This window comes from Hirundo rustica, chromosome 5 (genome assembly GCF_015227805.2).
Source record: "Hirundo rustica isolate bHirRus1 chromosome 5, bHirRus1.pri.v3, whole genome shotgun sequence".
NCBI classification, from domain to species: domain Eukaryota; kingdom Metazoa; phylum Chordata; class Aves; order Passeriformes; family Hirundinidae; genus Hirundo; species Hirundo rustica.
In genome coordinates this window covers 31,108,264-31,131,192 of record NC_053454.1, presented here as the reverse complement: position 1 = coordinate 31,131,192, position 22,929 = coordinate 31,108,264, and the positions used below count along the sequence as shown (strand labels likewise).

Genomic DNA, 22,929 nt, shown 5'->3' with positions numbered 1-22,929 from the left:
CAGTCTGGGGGAAAAAGAAGGCTCAGTGAGGAGCTTGATGATATTTATAAATACCTGATGTGAAGCTGTAAAGACAGACAGGCTCTTCTCAGTGGCGCTCTTTGGCATGGTAAGAAGGAACGAGCATAAATTGAAACACATGAAACTAACATAAACATCTTGCTGTTACATGAGGACAGATGAAATAGTCAATGTGTGACTTCAGTGAAATTTCTTATTTTAAAATGTTTGGCTTGTAAAATAAATCACGTGGCCAATGCTTTTGAATGTGCTGGACTACTGTTGAGTTGAACAGCAATGCTCTGCTGTATCAGTTTTAATTTGGTTTAAAATGTCACCAGCTTCATCTGGTGTATTGCTGTAGCTCTGTGTGGGAAAACAGGTTTGATTGCACTTACTGGACCTGAATTAGGCAATAAGAGCTCCCCACAAAGGGAGCATTTGTCCAACATGTCCTTGCTTTACACACCAACAGCAAGGCTGTTGAAAGCTGTGGAATTGAATATGCCTGCTATTTCCATAAGTGAGTGCTATGATGCAGCCTTGTTTTCTGCTGTGAAGCATAACCTTGGTGTTGCATGTTGCCTAGCAGCACAGTTCTTGTGAAGAGGTAAAAAAAACCCCAAAACATACACATATGTGGATATATATTCTGATACTTTCAACAAAACATTCTCTTACACCTACATGGAATTTCATTGTAGAATAATGAGACATTGTTCCTTTTCAGTCTGATGTTCTATGTTAGCCTTCAGTTCACAGTACTACAAATAAAAGTGTATTTAAGTGTTGATATTCCTGTCCTTCATAACTCTGTTTTAGAAATCTGTCCTCAGACCTTTTTTTCTGTAAATGCGCAACTTCAGAAAATGTATTTGTAGGGCAAGTTTTCATCTTTTATGGAAATCCTTATCAACTGAGAAGTGATGCAAATCTGTGCAGCATCTTCCTCTTGCTGACTCCTGATACTCTTTCCTACTCAGTAGCAGGTATTAAGCAATCTTGAGCAGAACTTCCACTAGGCTTAACCTTCCTCCCTCAAGATGGGCCTTAAGCAGTGACGTGAACTACTACAGAGTGTGACATGCTCTGCTCACAGTTCTGTAAGATTCCTCTAAAGCTATTAAGATAATTCTAACAGTCTGACATACAAAAGGCTCTTTTCTAAAAGAAGAGTGCATAGCCAGAATGTGGGTTTAAACCCACTGATTTTTTAGTCTTTTTGCATAACTCATGAGACTATTAACCTTCATATGGGCAAGCTAACACAGGAATGTCAGTGCCTGGCTGTGTCCTGCAATCCACCCAATTTCCATTGTACAGCTGCCAAGCTGGGAATTGTTCCATTTTGTATATAAATAGCACTCCAAATACAGTACCCTGTTCCCCTAGATGGCAGAAGGCTGAGGCTTAGCTCTCAGGACACAGAGAATCTAATATTGTATATTTCTAGGCTACAGAACTTTTTGACAGTAGGAACAAAATGGAGGTGGAGCTGAAAGGATTCCAGGCTATATTAAAAATTCACCAATGTGCCAGGAAATCTGTTCTGAACTTAAAAAGCATCCCTCAAGCAAGAGGCAGAATTTACATTATTCCTTTAGCTTACCCAAATTTATGCTAGAGAACTCTGTTAAAGGCTTTGTTCTTTTCTAGTCACAAAAACAGCTGGATAATACACAGGAAAACTGTATTTCACCTTTACTTCTTCCAGGTAAATTTCTGGTGCAAACCTAATGTAAGAAACTGATTGAAACATAATTGCAGGAAACCACCAACTATCTAGCACAAACTGAGACAAAGTGCCATTTCAGCACACAGGTGCACAATCAAGGGGTAACTAGTCTTGAAAGTAAGTATTCAGGTGACAAAGGAAGGGAGAAATTGCTTTAAAGATCTTGGGTTTTTTGTTTATATTTTTGTGACTTGAGATAAAAATATTCAGCAATTTAAATAGCTGATATTATATGTTTAAAGAAAAATGCAAACTACCGAGAAGGCTGCTGCAGTTTGATACCCATCAATCTTTATTCAGACTGGCCCGATTGCTTTTAAAAACACCATTAAGCAGACACACACTGCCATCTCGTGAGCATCTCTAACACAGCTGCAGGCTGATTTCGGAGGAGAGGAAACCGAGTTGCTTGGAGCAAGTAACTTAATACAGTACAAAACATATACAGACTTAAAAAATGCTGCACTGAATGCTTTGTCAATGGTATATTATATAATAGATACACAGAGCAAAGCTAAAGTATTTTATTAATAATTTATTGTCAGTAAGAAAGACTGGCTAATGGTAATTTTCAGTAAAAACCTTTACAAGACCATTGGATCACAAATATACAGACACTATAAAAACTGTGTCATGGTGGGTTTGGTTCTAAACTGGTATGCAGAGAGTCCCCAACACACTTTCCAAGAAGGGAAAAAAATGTTTACAGTTCTAAAATACAGCAACCCATTTAAGACATTTCCATATAGCTGACCCAGAAAAATATCAGACCTAATGTATGTACAATTGAAATTGTGTGATTATGTTGAATGTTTTACAATGAAATGTCAAACCTTAGTTTTCAGGGGAATACATACAGTGATGCCCTGATTGTAGTAAGTCAGGGTGCTCATTTTTAATGGCACACTAACACCACTAGTTTCAGTGGAAAACAAATTCACAAAATATCTACAAAATCTAGTTAAAACTATTAAAATCAAAACTGTACATAAAATTTACAAAAAGTAGGAGAAAATTAATTGCATTAGAACTATATAAATATAAGCATCATGCTAACATGGAGAAGTGGTATGCAATTTTTCTTAAACATAAAACAATGTAAGTACATAAAGGATGTTCAGAAATGGCACAGCCAATGGAAATCTTGGAATTTTCCAATTACAGTAGATCAGGAAATGGAAAGAGGTTCATTTAGTGAAATGGATTGCATGATCCAATGCTGCCATGCCAGTTTAGCTCACTGAAACAAAAGCATTCACTGTGGCTGGGGGAAAAAAAAAAAAAAGAAAAGAAAAGAAAAGAAAAAAGCTCTTGAAAATTGTTCTAGATTTCACAAAGTTTGTTAAGAGTCCAGGCACTTTTGTTGAGTGTGTCAGACTTCTGTATGTTGCTGGGAATCAAGTGGAGGAATTTTCACATCTTCGAAGTGACCATCGTCTCCACTCTCATAGTCACTCATCATGACTTCAGACTCCATTTCACAGCATGCCGACACATCCGAGCAGGAGGCTGTGGAAGCGTACACAGACATGGACATGTTGTCTACAGTGGGTGCTTCAAAGTCTTGGTTGAACCCCAGCGAGTACGGAGCGTACGGTTCTCTGTAGCTGCCATTGCCGCCACTGGGTGTAGTCTGAGGTTCTGACATGTCTGCAGGGTAGTGATGGGGAAGGTACTGATTAAGGTTAAATCTCTGCCTGCTCCTTGCAGAAGAACCCAAGCTACCTACGGCTGGCATGTCTCTGGGTGGCTGTATTGACTCAAACTGGTCGCTGTATTCAGGTGGTAACGGTGGAAGCTCATCAGGTGCAGGGAAGTCATCAGGCGGAGGTGGAAAATCACTTTCTATGTCATAACCACCAGGGTAATAGTCTGTATCGATGGCATTTGGATCTGTGTAGAGGGGAGCTGACTCCTCAACCACTTCGTAATTTGGATACTCTTGGATACCTGGCAACTGAACACTTGGCATCCAATCTGATGTATCCCAGTGATAACCTGAAAAGTTAATTAAAAAAAAAATAGTATTACTATCTTGTTTTTAAGTTAGTCTGAACTGAGAAATCAACGTTATGTATTAAGACAATGCAATCACTGTGATTAGGACACTACTTGTTAATCAGCAGTTTCCCCTGGTTGCACAGAAGATATTCAAAACAACTTTACGCCATGCATGAGATAGTGCATCATTCACACTTGAACTTTTAAATTTTCTCAGACATCACACCTAACATGGGAAGAGCTGTAGTCACCTATGGAATGCGCTGTCACAGTACATGGTTGTTCAGTGGATAGCAAAGAATCAACACCCTACCTGGTGCAACTAAATACTTAATTGTTGCTGAGTAATTAGTTAGGGTGGTAACAACGGCCTATTTTTCTTAAGAATATATTCTTAAGAAGATATATATAACCCATGACTTTCTTACATAAAAGAGGTAATTTCTATTTGGTAAAGTATTCAGACTTTTTAAAGTGACTTTGCCACACAAGCAAATAATAAAGTTAGTTTCACAAAATGCTGTTAGCTCTACAGGAACACCTCTGATAAAAATCCTTCGCTATTAGTAAAGACATTCCACATTCAACTACAAGAACAAAACAGGAAAATCAGGCATAATCATGCAAAAGTGACTGGACTTGATCCTCTCTCGCAAACCCCCTATGAATAAGTTTGTATTTGTCTGCTGGAAACTAGATGCAAGCCTAAACTAACCAAAATACACTATTGTAATATAGTGCAAATCTAGTAAAGAGAAATCACTGCAGACAAATGCACAGCAAGCAACTGATTGTAAGTCTGTGTTAAAACCAAATATGAACAGAAATATTTTGGTGAACATCAATGAACTGCATGCAGAAGTCACCTCTTGAATTGCTGAGGTCAGGAACAGCAAAAGATTCTTTAGGTGGCAGAATAAGAAAAAGGAGAAAACATCTGTAGTTAGGAGTCAAATAGTAGAACCAATATGAAGACAAACAATGACTAGTAATTATGATATTCACGCTGCTTTTGTCCAGTTTAATTAGCAATACTAAAGTTGGCTTTTTAAAAAATTTTCTCTTGGGCTCCTTATTTGCTAAGACTTGAACTGTAGGACAGCTACTGAATTAATGTACAGCCCATCTGAGACACAGATGTCTTGTGGTGAAATCTGCAGTCTGGAGAGTTTACTGAAATCCTTGCACCCGTACATTCTACACAGGGTAACAGGACTTGATCTGATTTTTTTCTTTCCTTGCATCTACCCTTGTGTTTTGATATAGGGCTCCATCTATTGGCACGTACACTTTGAAGTATCTCTTGAGTACCAAGGTAACTCCTCCTTCAGCGTCTGGCTTCCATACATAAAGCACTGGGAAGCCCACCTCCCTTTGTACAGCAATTCCAACAACTCATGCTCAGCAGAGAACTGCCCTGCGTTAAACCTTTCTCTCTTCAGGTATCTATATTCCCTATTAACGCCTCTAAGGATGAGCAATGCCTATCATAATAGCAGAATCTTCTCCTAAGAATTCATATTTTCATCTGTTGGAAGACTGGAGGGGACAGAGGTTGCCTCTTTGGAGAGAAGTTCCTATTTTTCAAGCTTGCCTAGCCCACACAAGAAAAATACTGTTCAGACTAATGGAGATGTCAGTCTGAGCTCTGAGACTCTTAAAACATCTCTAGCCTCAACTCCAGGAGAACGTTCTGATCACTAGCCTGCTGAGAAGACAACTTTCCTTATTTTTCCTGGGAAATTGAGAAAGCCAATAGGCTTTATGATTTAGAGCACTTTTACCAAGGAATGGAGAGGGGTCTTGGTTTTCCTCTTCTTCTGAGGCAAAGACCCTCTAACATAAATGACAGAAACACAAACTAGAACCAGGTGTGCCCATCTTTATGTGACAATCTGCTAGATTGGACCTGTATTTTCTCTTGCACTCAGCATTGGTAATTTGCACCAAGCTACAACCTGAGGAGCAGTGCAGAGAATACAGGCCTAAAACTGTCCTACAATGAAATTAGTTACAGTTCATGCTTCCAGGCTGCCTGTTGGACAGAAACACTTGGGGAGACTAACGGTAAGAACCATCTGTCCAAGAACAGGACCTTTCTGCAGGCTTGAGCTAGGATCTCTGCTGCTTGAACTGACACCCTCCTGAGGGTACTCAAAAGCAGGATTCTTTATCTAAGATATTTTGAAAGAAGAAATGCTTATTATGAGCAGAAACTTTCAAATGTTAAGAAGAAGCTGAGTAGGACATATTTAATCTCTCTATGACTGCAATTCATATAATGTTTGTGTTTATCTTATGGTAATACTAAAACACCAAACAATACTTTTATCTTTTACTTGAGAACTACATCTATAATTTTTACATTCTACCAATTAAAATCTTAGAGAAAATCTGACTCAGTTATTAAATATTTCCCCTGGTATATCTGGCCTCTTTCAGTCTTGTAATTCTCCCATTCCCAAGTACTGTGCATTGCAATTTTTCTGCACTGAGGACTACTGTCTATAGGTACACATTAATGAAATGGCACCTTCATTAATTAAATACTTTCAAGTAATTGGAAGCCCTTGCATTTGTCTACTTTCTTTTGTGTGTCTGCGCAAATTAAAAAGGATGTACTTCAGATAACAAACCAAAATGAAACTTTAGCTACCATAATTGATTTTACATGCTTCATTTTAAGTAGGACTTAACAAAAACCATTATGTTTCCTAGTCTGGATCTAGAAATAGTAAGCATAAGCTGGTTATCAGAAGAAACCTCTGCAAAGTCATGATCATGGAGTGAATAATTTGCCTTTTACTGGAACTTAAGTACTATTTAGTCAATTAAAACAACAGTTAGCATTTGTATAGACTCACTGGCACTTTTATTACTACTATTATTTCGTAAAGAGACTGTGTTTCCCAGAGTGGTTAGTTCTTAAATATTAGCAGAAATGAAATAAAATACCATTGAAAATGCCTACTTTGCTTTCTAAATTCCAAATACATACTATACACACACACACACACACACACAAATATGCATGTGTGTACGTATATTCAAACATACATTTTAGGTACTCCTTGTAAGGCTGCATAGTAACATACTACTTAAACTGAGAAGGATGTGTATGGCTATATATATCGGCTGTAGACAAAAATAACTTTGTTCTGCTTAAGAGACAGATTGATCTGAAGACCAAGGAAGTGAGTACTGATACCAGACCATTTTGATTCTGCTCAGCTGGACAAGGTATCAACAAGTGTGGATGGGAGAAAAAAAAGGAAGCAGAGGCTGCTGCTGTTTCATCTACAGTATGTAGATGCATGTATTTGCCTTTGATATTGTCTCAATTCTGCTGGCAGCTCTAGTATGAATATTTTCAGGAGAGAGTAAACACCAAGATCTTTTTATGCCAATCCTTTTTTCTCCCAAGAAAACACACTGAAACCTGTTTACATCTACAGCATATGGAAAAAAATATTAACAGATATACAATATAAATATATTTTTCCTACAGCTTATCACAAAGCATAAGTAAATAATATTTTATAACTTGCATCTCGCTAGGACTACATTACTAGAAGACAATGTAAGAAGACAAACGTGCATTATGCTGCCAAAGCAGTAAATAAATATGAAAACATGTATATACCTTCTTGTTCCACCGAGTCAACAACAGCATTGACAAGGTGTATTACAGTCACTACGGAAGCTTGTAAAAGGTATAAAAGGAGCAAATTAAAACAAACCTATAGTTAGTATCACTTTAAACAGCAGATAGATACACATAAAAATCCCCATCAACACGGTGAAATTGCAGTTTGTTACTATTTTATAGAGCAGGATTATTGGTGTACATATACATTTACTCTCAATCTAGAGAGCAGTTATATATAATACACAGAACACATATCTAAAGCTCAATTCTTGCTAAACATACAAAAGTAACTACTTTTTACTACCTTGTAACTACTTGTGAAGCACATTTTGCAGGAGCACAAGGCTGTTTGAGTTCTGACAGAATTTCTGAAATGTACTCATTTGCATAATACTTTATCTACGTAACAACAACCTGGACTTTTCTAAAGGCTCGTGTTGGGAGAATTAAGGATTATTGCATTAGGCTTCTCCTTTAAAAAGGTAAACTATGTTGCCTCCCTATCAATGAAAGATATGGGAAAGAAATTTTCCCTGAAATGAACTAAAAGGATAGAATATGAAAAATACCTACTGTAAATTTCTATTACTGATCTACTCAAGTTTTGAATAAAATAGAGATATCACAGTAGGAATACCAAATTCAGGCTGTTACATGCTTATTTAAAAAAACCCACAAACATATAAAAAAGACTTCTTTTATATCTTCTTTTTCCCTCAAGACAGTTTTGGAATAGAGAAGGATTTATTCTTACAGAGTAAAATAAAGTAAGCACATACAACTTGTTTGCACAGCTCAGGGATTAAATAGCAAGCTAATGAATTCTGAATCTACCAAAATGGAAGAAAGGAACAGTATCTATGATGCTACAGTTATTTCTCTTAAAACGATGTATTAATGGGTAATCAGTACATGACAGGAGACTGGAAAAAGAATACACTAAACATATGAGATGGTGAGGAGGGGAGGACAACATGTACAACAGGACACTTAAAACCACAGGAAAAAAAGCTGGAAGTTGGTATCAGCTCTATTGATAAAATGATGAGGACTGTAAGCATATCATTTTACTTTCACCAATCATTACACCAGATAGGGTTTTTTCATGCTGTTAACAACAAATTACTCCACTTCATTAAGAAGCAGAATGTTCTTTATTCCTAAACTAAAGGAATTTCAAGTTCTTTTTTTACCAGGCAGAGACAAAAGCAGAAAGTGGAATAAAGAGTCAAAGCACACCTTAACTTAGCAAATTAAATTATGAGACAACTGTGGCTTTGTATGACATGTTTCTGAATACACAGATGCATTCATATCAACTATAAAAGCATCTGTCATCACAATGGAAAAGACATCCAATTAATAATAATCAAACCCACAGATATGTATGCTGATCATATTTTGATGGACCTGAGGTGGGATCAAAATATTTTTATTTTTATATTGGCTTTTTTCAATGTATGAAATGTTTATATGAATTTATTTCAATCATGGTGAAAGCCAAATATACTGTTCTATTATAACAAAATTCCTTTTTGTGCAGTTTCCTTCATTACTAAAGTAATCAAACTTACAAGCAGTCCCTTAAACTCTGCTCTCACTCAGAACTGATCTGATCCATATGGGAGCTGAGGTCGCAGAAAGAAAAAGAGAAGGAAACAAATGAAACTGTAACAACAGAAAGCTTTTTACTGACAGCTGAACAAAAAAGTGAAAGTTATATTTGTGCAGAGGCCATTTTTAAAATTCACTGTATTTGTGCATAAGGTGATAACTAAGGATATTCTAGAAGAGTTTACCAACTTCTAATACATTTTAAACACAAAGCTCTGAGGAACTTGAGCTGCATTTTCACTGTAATATTCGAACAATAGAATGATTATATATAATTTTAAGGTAAAGTAATTAACAGTTGGTGTAGATAGGTAGTTTTTTAAAAATTACCAGATCTGGGTATTAACATAAGTAAATACAAATATATATTAAATAAGCTACTATTTAATATATATTCAATATATGTAAATCCTATTGTTACTAAGAGATAGAGATGCAAAGACAGAACAAATGAACATCAGCAGTGGTACAGAATCATTGCATTTTCCTCACCATTGTCATCACAGGATTCAGACTGGAAGGAGCTGAGAGACTGGACCTCAGACATGCTTTCTCTAGCACTGTAAGGATGGGAGCTCTTTTCATCCAGAGGCTTCTTAGAAAGGCAGGGGTCAAGATCTACTACTTTAGCTGAAAGGAAAGGTTTCAAGTGAGACAATGAATAGATTCTAGATTAAAGTATTTATATGATTTAAAGCTGCGATCTGCACATTTTTACAAAACTTAGTAGAGCATGAAGGCTGATCAGAGACAAAACCAAGTAAAGTCATAATGCCTTTTGAACTCTAAGAGGTATAGACAGAGAGTTTGTACTCATATTAAAATTGTACCAGCGCACACATTTAACAGGAAAGTAAGAAAATAAGAACATTTCTTACTGTCATAGTCAAAATCCCAGCTGGGTTTCTGTATTGAATCACTGTCCGAAGGTGAGTTGGAGGGAGGTGGAGGTGGCAAATTTGGTGCAACACTGCAAACAGCTACAGCTTTCCGGTGACCATGTACAGAATCTGGGTTAAAAGTACTAAACTCAGGGTGCTCAGGGATAGCAGACCCTTCAAAAGAATTCCTGTCAAGATTGTTCCTGGAGTCGCTTGGAATGCTTGGAGTGTAGGAAATGGGACGGACAGGAACCTGTGGTGGGATGTCAGAATAGATGTTCTTATTCAATTTTGCATCAAAACACGGTCTTTGCAAGAAGGCTGTCGTAGCTCCCAGTTGCTTGTCTTCAGGTTCGGGCTGGTGCTTCTTCTTTCTACCAACCACTTTGCGACAAACAACAAAAATCACAACTAACAAGAAGATTCCTGCGATGAAAACAATAATCCCAATCACTTCAGCTAAGCTGATGTTCCAAGATGTTGAAACATATTTATTAAGGACAATGTCTGTGCAATGTTTGCCTCCAAATCCACGACTACAGTTGCAGTGATATGAACCGTAAGTATTCTCACAAAGGGCACCATTGAGACATGGGTTTTCTACGCATTCATCGACATCAGTCAGGCACCTATCAGAAACAGAGCACAGCAGTGAAGCTTAGTTTACATCAGCAGTCTTTGTTGCAACTGTGTCCTCAACAATTTTAGATATATTTATTACAAGGTACTGCACACTGGCATGCATTTTGCTGTTTTATCAACATCCCAGATTTCAAGCACTTTGAACTGTTAACCTGTTAATTTATTAATACTAGTAAAATTCAATATATATGGAACGCTACCTACCTTTCTCCACGAAAGCCTGCTTCACACTCACAAACAGGTCCATCCAAGCTGTCAATACACTTGCCACTGTTTTTGCAGGGATTGTCTTTGCAATATGGACCCAGCTGGCATCTGCAAAGGCAAAACAAACAAAAAATAGCTGAACATTACTGTACTACAAGTAAGCTTATAATGTGGGATTCAGAGCTGTGACAGGGGCTGTTGTTAACCTCAGTCAGCTTCAGTATGGCTCAAAGTCTGAGCTTTAAGTAGGAAACAGAAAGAAAAGAAACAGAAAAATGTTACATTTATATTCTCTTTTCTAAGGGGTTCATTGATACAACGTGACATACAAACATACCTTTGACCCGTGTATTGTCCTCGGCACTGGCAGATAAAATCATCACTGACTGGGATGCAAGTCCCACCATAAAGGCAGGGGTTGGAAGCACATGGGTTGACACTTACATCACAGTGAGTTCCCATAAACAAAGGTGCACACTTGCAGTAGTAACCTGAAATCAAATAGTCTTTTTAAAAGATGCACAGGGCTTTACTGGACTAAATATAAAATCCTCCCTGCCCACCTACATATTTAAGACAAATTCCTCCCCTACCCACCAACCTGTTAAAAGAGAGAAAGGACAGGGAAAAACAGAAATGTTTTTATCGAAAGATGAGGCAAACTGTAACAGTAAGAGTTTCCCTAAACATGACTGAAGGATAATTTCCATTTCTCTCACAAAACACAAATTGTCCCAATGACTTCAGAATTTTTAAACAAAGACTCCAGAGTAGGCAGTTAAGAGGATGGACCTCAGCACTTAAGTTTAAATCCCCACTTTGCCAGATGGACTTTGTCTACTTCATACCCCAAGGAGTCAAATCTAGAAGGCACACACAGCCTTCCCACCAATTCAAAAACTGACCTTCTCCAACTCTGGGAAACCAAGAATTATGCACAAAGTTGTCTTGTCCTTCAAAGCAGAGAATTTAAATAGCAGCTTTGAAAACTAAAAGCAGAAAAATAAAGAGCAGCTTACCTCCATTTGACAGTGCGTTGCAGATGCCTCCATTCTGGCATGGGCTGCTTGAACAGCCATCTGTGGCAGTCAGTAAGCATCCAGGAGTGACATCTACAGATTCTTCCATGTGTGCATAGCTTCGTGGCTTGCTGTTTAGGGGCAGCTCTTGTCCATTTAGTACAATGGAATCCATACAGCCTCTGAAACCATTGCTAACCTGAGGACTTCTACCATGTCTTGTACCTTGCTGACGAATATGACCACCAAAAAACACATGATTGTCTAGGTTTAGTGTTCTAAGTGTACCAGGAGCAGTACCAGATGCAGTATGCACCCTGTCCAGAACAAGTCGTGCGTAGTTTCCATCCACTTCAAGAGATATGGAATGCCACTGGCCATCGTTTATCTGGGTGCTCTGAACAGAGACAATCCCGGGTCCGCTGCCACAATCAAATTTATATTGCAGTCTTCCATGATGGATCTACAGAGCAAAGCCACAACAACCAATAAATGGTCTGCACACTTCAAGAGTATAAAATATTGACGCCTATAAAAGTTTTGTTTGCTGGAGAGACAAGATGATGGTGGTATTCATAAAAGCAGTTTAATAACACTGTTTTTCAGTTACACAGCAACTGTGATTTATTCTATATGCTTCTTTTAATTGAAACATACACTTTGTACAATTTGTTCCTCTACTGAAACAGCCACACATCATAATCAAAATATTACAATACTTCAATACCTTTCATCTTGTGCTTTAAGTAACTTTTCCTGTATGGACTTCGGTATTATAAGCAAATACATTTAAAGTTGTTTAAAGTATATGATTCAGGAAGTTTTGTTTGTTTACACACTTAAAAAATTCTGTACAGGTTTGTCACCTGGATGTTTAACACAACCTATCTTTAAGGCAATTTTCAATTATAACAATTCTACAGAGATGTTATGACTCAGTCTTTTAATCTGATAAAAAAAAATAGTAAGAAGATGGTAGGAAGAAAGGAGGAGATAAGCACTATGAGATTTTAATATACCTCCAAGATACTGTAGTCTGTTCCTCGAGCATACATAACAACTGCATGAGCAGAGTAAGTTCTAAGTCTCATTGTCAGCTTCATTTCCTCTTTGTTCTCATTTTCCATGAGACGATATTTCACATAGCTGCTCCCAGTAAATGTCACAGCAGAGCCAGCCGATGCTTAGGAATAAAGAAAAGCATAAAAAGTATTAGCAGAGGACTGGAATCAAATTGATATTTGGAAAGTAATATAGTTTTACACAGAGTTTTTTAGAGTTAATTCCTTACCAGGACATTGTCCAGCTTTGCTGTCTTGGCAAACACAGGTGTATGTTCCTTCCTTTGGATCTCCTAAACATTCAGTACCTTCAGGACATGGGTTTCCTTCACACACACTGTTCACCAGGGGGCATTTCCCTTCTGTAAAACCAAATCCATTATTTCTTTTCTGTTGGTGGGGATGGTATTTTGTGAAAAGGGACTCTTTAAGTATAGCAGATGAAAGTACCCCAAATGATATTCCTAACTATGAGACAAGGAGGTGAGTAACAGTTATGGGGCATGACTGGCACAGACCAGACAAAGAGCATACAGAGCGGATGATGCTCATCCTTATCTTGATTACTCAATTCAATTGGTAAAATTGGGAAACTGGTGTTGCGGTTTAAGGCTTACCATTAGAATCATTCACCACAAAACTCAACGTGTAGATATTACACATGGACAGGGTATGTTGGGAAGAGCAAAGAAAAGAATGTCTGTATTTCAGACAGAAAAGGAACGGGCTTTAAATATTTGATCCATATGTGCAAGGTCACCTGGCAAGGTTAAGTCCTGATTTTAAAAAGCAATGTTGTTTTCCTCAGGGATAAAGATAAATTAATCTTATGCCAAAAATCTTTATATTTACATATATTTTAATGAATATTTATTTCCCACATTACCCTGTCATTCCCAAACAAGTTTGGAAACTGTGTGGGCGACTCCCCTGAGTAGAAACAATGTAGTATTCAGGTTTATTGCAGGAACCTACCTTTGTGCACACAAGACTGAAAATGGCCATCAATATAGGATAGGCAACAACAACAAAAAATTACCTTCTTTAATAAAATGGAAAATGAAGTTGTAGCTATAAAAAACATAAATATCTACTCCCATCAGCTTGTATTATGTAAACTTTTGAAATGAGGTAATGAGATAAGAAAGAATTATTCTTTACTATGAATAAAATTAGGCAAATATTATGGACAGAGTTACAGAATATTCATAATCTTGTCCTGTAATATAAATTTCCATCTGTGGATTACTGCTTTTTAAAACTAGAACAATATTTTCAAGGATACAGTTTTCCTTACTGTGCTTCTTACCTTTACAAAGACAAACTGCTGTTCTGTGATGACGGGGAGTGACGAAACTCAACCTGGCTGTGCTGTGGGTTGACATGACATTCTCATCCACTGTTACATTTTCTTCACAAAATTTCAAAGGACAATCTAGGCCTGCACAGAGCTTATGAAACACATCAATTATCCGGACACCTAAAATCTCCTCTAGGTCAGGCACAGAAGAGTTTATCTTGTGAAGCAAAATTCTCATTGGATGGTGAGAGCTACTAGATTTTTCAATGTTCAGGAGGACATCCAGATTAGAAGGAGGATCAGAAGGCTGCAAACTAACAATCTGGATGTCATTTCTCCTCACGCCCAAGATGTTTCTTAATGCTCTCTGGAAATTGCGCCAGTAATCACCAATGAATTCTTCAGGGGACAGGTTTGCAAAGCGTATTGCGATACTGTGATTTAATACGTCTTGTGTGATTTGTCTGATGTGTACAGTAATATCAGCTGCAGTTGTAAACTTTCCATCTGTAACAGTGACGTTTAGGAGGTACTGTCCTACATCTAACCTTTTATGTGCTATTAGTTTGCCACCAGTACTGGAAACAGAGAACAGGGATTCCATTTTGGGGTCCAGACTGTATGTCAAGGTATCATAAACATCTTGATCGGTTGCATGAATTTTTCCAATGACACCACCGGAATATTCTTCCCCAAAGGCTGTGATAAAGATTTCCAGAGGCAGTATTGCTGGAGAATAAATGCTTTCCTCAATAACTCTAATATCAATGTAAGTCAAAGATGACAACGGTGGTTTTCCATTATCTGCCACCTAAAGGAAAGATGAGGACAGATTTAAATTTTTGCCATATCTCAAATTCTACTGTAGATATTTATACTGTATAGAGTAGAGCTATATTTCTGTACCAAAAAAAAACCACCAGAAAGTCCTATAGGAAAATGCTTTACATAAATTCTGTAACACAATTCCTAACATAAAAGTCAACACTGAAAATTTAAAAACCTTATGTAAGCAGGCACACACAAACGTGCTTTCACTTCTCCCAAGATTAAAAGCCTACAGTGCTCTTATTACGTGAAAATGCCAGGAAGCTATTAACACTGGTAGCAAATACAGAGGAAATGCACAGTAGCTGATTTCAGACAGCAGATGGTGCTTGAAGCTTTTTTATATCAAGCATGGAAACGCATTACAAACTTGAAATGAGTCATGCACCAGAAATGTACAACATGCTTCACTACAGTTAGGAGGTGGTCTGGAAGACAAGCTAAATGCACTGCTCCAAACAGTACTTCAAAAGGAAAAAAATGCATGCAGAAAGTTACAACTAATTATGTTGCCTTTCATGATTTTTGGTCACAGAGAGGGGAAAAAGGTGGGTACCTATAGTACTATTTGCTTCAGACAGTCAATCAACTATCTTTAACTATATCAGGCTAATTACATTTTAAAGCCTTTCTGAAAACCCTATTCTCCACCCCTTTTGGACAAAGATATACACTGTTGTTGTATGAAGACAGTAAAAAAAGTGGAAAAGTGAGTAAAGCATTCCCCTGGGTTCACTTTTTTCCTTCTGTTTCTCACCTCTTGTTTCCCACATACCTTTTTCCAGAATTCTCTCTCAGTTACTCAAAGTGACACTGAAGAAACAGTTGAACATGTGAAGGTACAGAGGGGACAGCTCAGAAAGTAGAAGATGTTCTGCATTGTTTAAAAGATTTTGCAACAACTTTACAGGGTACACTTTGAAGATCTAAACAGAGAGGCTGCTTTTTATTTTTTATACGAATTTAAGCAAATGAGGAGTAACTCGAGGCACAGGATTATCTGTGGATGGGCACATAAACATGGCATTTTTAAGAGGTAATGCGTGTCTCACAGAACTACATGTCTTCATCTGTTTCTGTTAACTCCAAAAGACAGGCATGGCCAGAAATTTGCCCTCCAGTTACCCAAATAAATAACGAGAGTTTTAGCTCAAGTTGGCAAAGTTTTGTTTTGCCTCGATCTCTGCCTGGAAACAAGACAAGGCAGGCAGTTTATCTAGAGAAGAAATGCCCAGGGAAACAAGAAAAGGCTCAAAACAAACAGACAAGCAAAATTATAACAAACGGACAGGAAGTAGGAAAGAAGAGCCCCAGGAGAAATGCTTTTTCAATCGTGCAAATATTTAAAAATGTGCTGTGGTCTTAAACTGAAGACTTCAGAGGGTGGCACAAAGGACTGCATGACTCATAGCTGAAGATTTCACACACTAATGCCGTGAGACATTTGTTAATGGATAATCTATTTCCTTTAGAGAGAGGACAAGCAAACAAGTGGCATGCCCATATAAAGTGACCACTGGGGGGAAAAAAAAATTCCTTATTTCTATTAAAATGACAAAAGTAAAGTCTTTTGGAGGTAGTGGGTGCATTGAGTGCACATGGGGAATGTTTGTGTGGTTTTAGTGTGGTGGTTTGGGTTTTTTTTTTTTTTTGTTTTTGTTTTTTTTTTGGGGGGGTGGTTATGAGTTTTTTCAAATGGAAGTATGCCTGTAAATTAAAAACACTACCTCAGCAGTCCATTCAGAAAGCAACTAAGGTGAAAGCGGTCAATACTGAAAAGCACACCCGTAAAGGTCAGTTAAAAAGTGAAAATGGGTATCAAGAGATCACACACAGGCATTTACTTGTGATTTGAAAGATCAAAATGCAGAAATTAAACATAATACAAACTTGAGAAAATGCCTTCCTACCGACTTTAAAAAATATAATTTTAAATGAACAGAGGAAGAATGTTTTACCTTAAAAGCCATGCTTATAATTTTGTGTGTATCATTAGAACTGGAGTCTTGTGACAGAAAAATGCTAGTTTTAGTCTTGGATGCCCCTTCATACCCATGGATTGTAAGAGAATAGAAAATAATAGCAGTATGTCTATTGAAAAAAAGTTAGCAAAGTGTAAAATGACAAATGGCAATTAAAAGACAATGATATATTTCAAGAATCCAGTCCAGAAACTTGGAAATCAACAGACTACACAGATCCAAAATACTGAGACTGGGTAGTACAGCACACAAAAAGAGGCACATTAGTACACTGTGCTTTAATGATTTACAATCTCTGAAAGTCTTTGCTCTAAATGAGTAAATTTGAAGACATTTGTTTAGCTACTGGATGCCATTAAAATAGCCCATATTCAATCACTAATAAAAAGGCACTTTTCAGCTGCTGTGCTGAAGACAAGATAGCTGAAGTACTGACAGGCTGTTACAAGCAGACTAGGGACCAGAAAATGGCTTAGAAATGAAAGAATTGCAAGATTCCACCCAGAGGAAGATGTGAGACAGGCGTCTCACACTTAGGAAAAGCCAGGCACATAAGGAAGGGCCAAAGGTGCAGCTCAATCATGAAATGTGACAAAGTCAGTGTAACAGTCACTACAGAACAAACACAACTGCCTGTACATGCACTTATAAGAATCCATTTTAAAAGCAAAATAAATAGAAATTAGTTACTGCTTAGAGAAGATCTGAATCAAAACATATGAATGCACTACACTAATTCCACGTACAGGAAAAACATCCATAAACAAAAAGGTGACTTTGGGGGAATTGGCGTATCACTTCTGAGGAAAAGAATGATATACCTGCCCCCATTTTCATCTCAATTCTCAAACCCTAAACTAAACTACATTTAAATGAAACCATAACTGTCCTTCTACTGATGGCTTCTGGTTACTAACATTTCAGTGACTCAAACAGCAAATTACAGTATCTGTGTGAATTTTTTCTTCTTTTCCCCAAGAATAGACTTGGTGTAAATATGTCACAATTATCCCAACGTGGACAAAATTCAGCATGCACTGTTATAAACCGTAATGCTCTAAAATTCTGCAAGTGCATGTTTACTCATAATATGTGTAAGAATAATTTGGAGATTGAAAAAAATTCCTCATGTGAAAATGAAGGTAAGAATTTTTCTTAAAACGTGAATCTGGAAATGAAGTTTAAGAATTAAGGCCATCTAGTTTTAGCCTACGAATTTTAAGTCCTCTGTTCCCAGCTGCTTAACTTATAACTGAATTTAAAAGGACTCAATAAGATTAAAATTATTGGTTTGAATTTTTCTCACACTAGGTTACAAAACGTCTTTGAGAGAACTTAGGTGGGTTAATGTAACCTTGGACATGGTCTGGTCTTTTTGCACAACAATGGCAAACATAGCATAGATTATAGTACTTCAGGGTCATTTTTTGAGTTTTATTGCCGTGATTTCCACTTCAGGATCCTGAGGTCTCAAACTACTGCATTCCAAGTTTCAATGCAATGAAAAAATGTCTACTGAAAATACTATGAAAAAACGTCCAAACTTAAAAATGTTGTTTTCAATTGCCCTTGAAAAAAGAATGTGGCACATTACTGCTATGTTGCACAATATCCCTGCTTTCAGCATGTGAGTTTAGTCCAGCACACAGCTTCAAGGGTCAAAATGATAGTGGCAAGAGGAATTCTGCAGTCAATAGTGAGTGACTCACGGGACCTGTCCCCTGCTGGTTTTTTCAACATTCCAACCAGAAGGCAAAGGGCTTATCAAGACCACTCACCCAGTTAACATTTCACTTATACCTTACTTCTACTGTGAGTTTAAGTGAACTTCCCATTGCATCTGTGTAGATTAGCATTTAAACCAACAGACTTTGTCTATGAAGATGTCACCTCATGGGACACGCCTCAAATGACTACATGGCATGTCAGGATCTCCTAACAGAAAGACAAGTGGTGGAGTGAACACAAGTGGAAAAAGTTAATTAAATACTTACAATGCAAAACAGTAAGAGGAACATGACAGAAACATCCTACCTTAACATGAAGCAAATAGTGATCTCTCACTTTGCGATTCAGCGCAGCACTTGTGGTCAGAACTCCCTGCTGGGTAATCTGAAAAGTTCCCTCTTCGTTTCCAGTCAGGATGGTGAAGAGAAAAGGAGGGCCATTGTGAGATGAATCCCTGTCTGTCACCACTAGCTGCAGCACACTGAATCCAACCGGCTTATTCTCCTGTAGACATATAAGTTTTGTTATAATTGAGGATATGGTATGATGCTGATTCCTTCCTTCCAACAGAAACCTCAAAAAATTACTGTCAAACCAGTTAATCAGTACAAGAGAAATCAGAATGACAATACTGCTTCAGGGAAACTACTACTCCCTGAGAAAAAGACTCAAAAAACAGTAAAAGGAGAATGGCAGTTTTTTAAACTTCGTATTGTATTTTTGAAGGTAATTCAGCCTTGACACTTCACATTTTCCACTTCTGGTCTGAATGAATACTACTGTAGCCTAATTACCAAGTCATCAAAGATTTGAAATTTAGAGAAAACACCTGTTAAGAATAATCTAACGCCTTTGTTGGGAGGACTAGAAAAATACCCTCCTCCATCTGACCCCTTGCACCCCTAATTAGAGTTCTGACAACAGCTGTGGCTGCTACAGCCACTATCCAGTTAAAATATGAAATCCAGGTTTTAAAATTTGCATCATAAAATCCCTTCAAATTTACATCACGTGGATATCTGAGGTTTCACACACACTTCACATACATTGGCTTATCATGTATCTTACACACACATACAACTTTATCTACACCTGTAACACCTCTTCCAGAAAACTTGTGCTCTACTGTATCAGTCAGATTTTTCTATATACATATTTGAAAAGCAAGTAGAAACATTATTTCAAAGTACAAAAAGAACAAAATGCCATTCCTTTTACAGATGTAAAAACTCCTGATAACAATTCTCTGTTTCTGAGAGAATAAGTCAATTTAGTTATCAGATACTGCAAAAAGGTGAAGATTTCTCCCTTTCAGCAAAACAAAGACCATTGCTTTAAAATACAAATATTTACAGTTGGACATCCAAAGTAATTTAACTTTCCTAAGAGCTAAGCACATTTTCTACTGCATTCAAATATATCCATCTCCAACACAAGAGGAAATGAACACCAGCATTCTTGGGCAGCTCCTCCCGCTTTTTCTCTGCTACCTTTAAGTTGGGCAGGCACATATTAATGAACTATAAAACAAGAGGTCTTCCTTTTTAATTAAGTAAGGGAAATAATACAGACATTGGGTACCCAGTCTGAAGTTTAAGAGAGATATTAATTAACATTTATTTCAAGAAAGACTGTAATTGGGGAAAAGAAGATACATTTGACAGCACACAAACATGAATCTGTTGTTTTGGTTTGTGGTGGGGTGGTTTTTTTTTTTGTTTTTTTTGTTTTTTTTTGTTTTTTTTTTTTTTTTTTGTTATGTTTTGTTTTGGTTTTGTTTTGGTTGGTTGTTTTTTTTTTTTTTTTTAAATAAGATCCAGGACATCTTGCATACTGTGTGTACACTGTATATATTCACTTTGCCCTGTTTCAGAAAGCTGCCTTTAAAAATGATGCATACTTGTCTCAAACACAAGTGGTACGTTAGGATCGCACAGTGCATCAGGCAACATTGTCTGATCCTCACTGATCTACTGCACCAAGACAGGAAGAGGTGAAGGACACAAGGGACTGAGCTCAGTTACATTACTAGTCTACAAAGGTTTTAATGCAAATCCTTTGCTGACTTCCATTTATTTTCTACTGGATTTAGGAAGACAAGAAGTAGAGACACTGACTCTGCTGTCCTTGGTTTAGCAGTTTTCTGAACCAGGCAAGTACATGCCAGACACTTGAGAATGTGGCCTACTGCTACCATCCTATGGCATAAAATTAGTGAAAGGATTGGTATGGAGCCATGTGAAATTCCACTCTTGTTCTAACTGCTGCTGATCCCAGAGGAGGCCAATGGGAACTAAGGCTTAACCAATCTGCCATGGTGTAGAACACTAGCTTCACAGTAACACGTACCTAAAGGATCTTCTTCTAAGTAGTAACTCTAAAAAGAAATAACACAATTTTTATGTATTTTAGCATTTCTGAATGATTCTAATATTGTTCTATGTGTAAATGGAATGTATAATATATATATGTATATATATATATGTACACACACAAGGAATCTGAAAAAGAATCCAGAGACATGTTATTGCAGTCTCCCTCACTGTAAATATTCAAAAATATTTGGACTCAATCCTGTGCCATGTGCTCTAGGATGAGCCTGCTTTAGCAGGAGATTGGACCAGACCACTGTGGTCCCTTCCAACCTCACCCATTCTGTGATTCTGACAACTTGCAATGTAAGTGTTTACACAACATGCAAATAGAAATTTTATAACCCTCAACACTTATTTGATACGTAGTCTCACTGGTGACCTTAAATAATTAAAAATACAGAAAAATTCAAGTCACAAATTCACAGTCCACTAACATTATTTATTTAACTACTTCACTAGTTGTATTTACCTGGATGATAACACTATAGTTTCCTTTTGAGAACACAGGAGGATTATCATTTACATCAGAAACATCAATGTTAACTGTAGTTGTATTAAGCTTAGGTGGGCTTCCATTATCTGAAGCTTGAACTGTCAAGGTATATCCTGAAATCTAAAAAAGTAATTAAAAAAATTAAAACATTTACTGAAGAGGAAACAAGGATCAAAGTCAGCTTTTGTTTTATGGAAAAATTATTTTAGCACAACCCCCAGTAAAGCTTTCCTTCACATATTTAATCCTTTCTCTTTCTCCCAAAAGTACTGATATAAACAGTTGCTTGCACTTTATTACAGTTATATTAATTTTGCAACATGAAATGGTAATTTACAAATAGAGTAAGAAAATGGTGGTCATCAATTATGTATAGGTAAATTAATCCCAGCTGCCCTAAAACCACAGAAAACTCACCTTTTCTCTGTCTAGAAGCTTAGTCACTTTTATTTCACCTCTGGTAGGGTCAATTGTAAAAGGATTTCCTTGATTGCCATCTATAATTGTGTAGCGAATGTGGTTGTTGGAAGGTCCATCAGCATCATCTGCCATAACCTAAGGGACATTACAGTCTCATTTAAAACAGGTTGAAATAGACTCTAGCACCTTCCAGATACACTCATCCTGAAGATGAGCTCTTTTGGTCTAACAAATCTCATAGTTCATACAAGAAATGCCATCTCAATAGAGTATATCAAAATCACTTAATTTCCTGAATTTCTTCTGAAAGTTAAGTCATGGTCTCATGAGGAGAACATAAACATTTGACAAAATATTATCTACTTTCCCACAGCATCTTAAGTTTCTACTTCTGAAACTTTTTCAAAGTAAATTTTTAATTCACTCAGTGGCAAACATCTATTCACTGATGTTCACCTTCAACACTTAATCCTTTGAGACTGAAAGCATGATCATCATGACAGAGTATTTCAAAGTAAAAAAACCCAATACGTACTGTGATAACTGATTGTTCAAGCATAGCATCTTCACTGATTACTGCAGTGTAAGTGTCTTGGCTAAACACTGGAGAATTGTCATTGATATCCGTGACATTAATATTCACTGTTACAACATCACTTAATGAAGGCGTGCCTCCATCTGTGGCTTCCACTGTTAAGTAGTATTCATGAGAGCTTTCATAATCCAAACTCTCAATGATAAAAATGGCCCCTAGGGAAAGAAAAAAAAAAAAAAAAAGCCTCATATAAACTCTGCTGCTGCTGTAGTATGTGTTGCAACTTTTTACTTTGACCTGACAAATACTCAGCTTCTTCAGGGTTTGATTTGTCACTGTAAAGCTAGAGCTACCCAGTGAAATGATTTTGCTTTACTCATGTAAGTAAAAGGATGCAAAGTTCCTGCCATTACCACAAAAGATTCACAGTTTAAAACAACGTGGCTTACATTTTGTAAT

The 22,929-nt window shown here is 37.1% G+C and overlaps 1 protein-coding gene across 1 annotated transcript in view; it reads right to left on the bottom strand.

Moving 5' to 3' along the window:
* Positions 1-2,244: 2,244 nt before the first annotated feature.
* The window catches only part of FAT1 (FAT atypical cadherin 1), a 101,219-nt gene continuing 80,534 nt past the window's right edge, over positions 2,245-22,929 (bottom strand). Inside the window, 14 exon segments of the mRNA XM_058420825.1 lie at positions 2,245-3,733; positions 4,603-4,638; positions 9,492-9,629; positions 9,878-10,509; positions 10,727-10,837; positions 11,067-11,220; positions 11,749-12,211; positions 12,768-12,931; positions 13,040-13,171; positions 14,119-14,920; positions 18,954-19,151; positions 21,492-21,635; positions 21,933-22,070; positions 22,471-22,685. Coding sequence (XP_058276808.1) covers positions 3,108-3,733; positions 4,603-4,638; positions 9,492-9,629; positions 9,878-10,509; positions 10,727-10,837; positions 11,067-11,220; positions 11,749-12,211; positions 12,768-12,931; positions 13,040-13,171; positions 14,119-14,920; positions 18,954-19,151; positions 21,492-21,635; positions 21,933-22,070; positions 22,471-22,685 — 3,953 coding nt within the window. The 3' untranslated portion in view covers positions 2,245-3,107.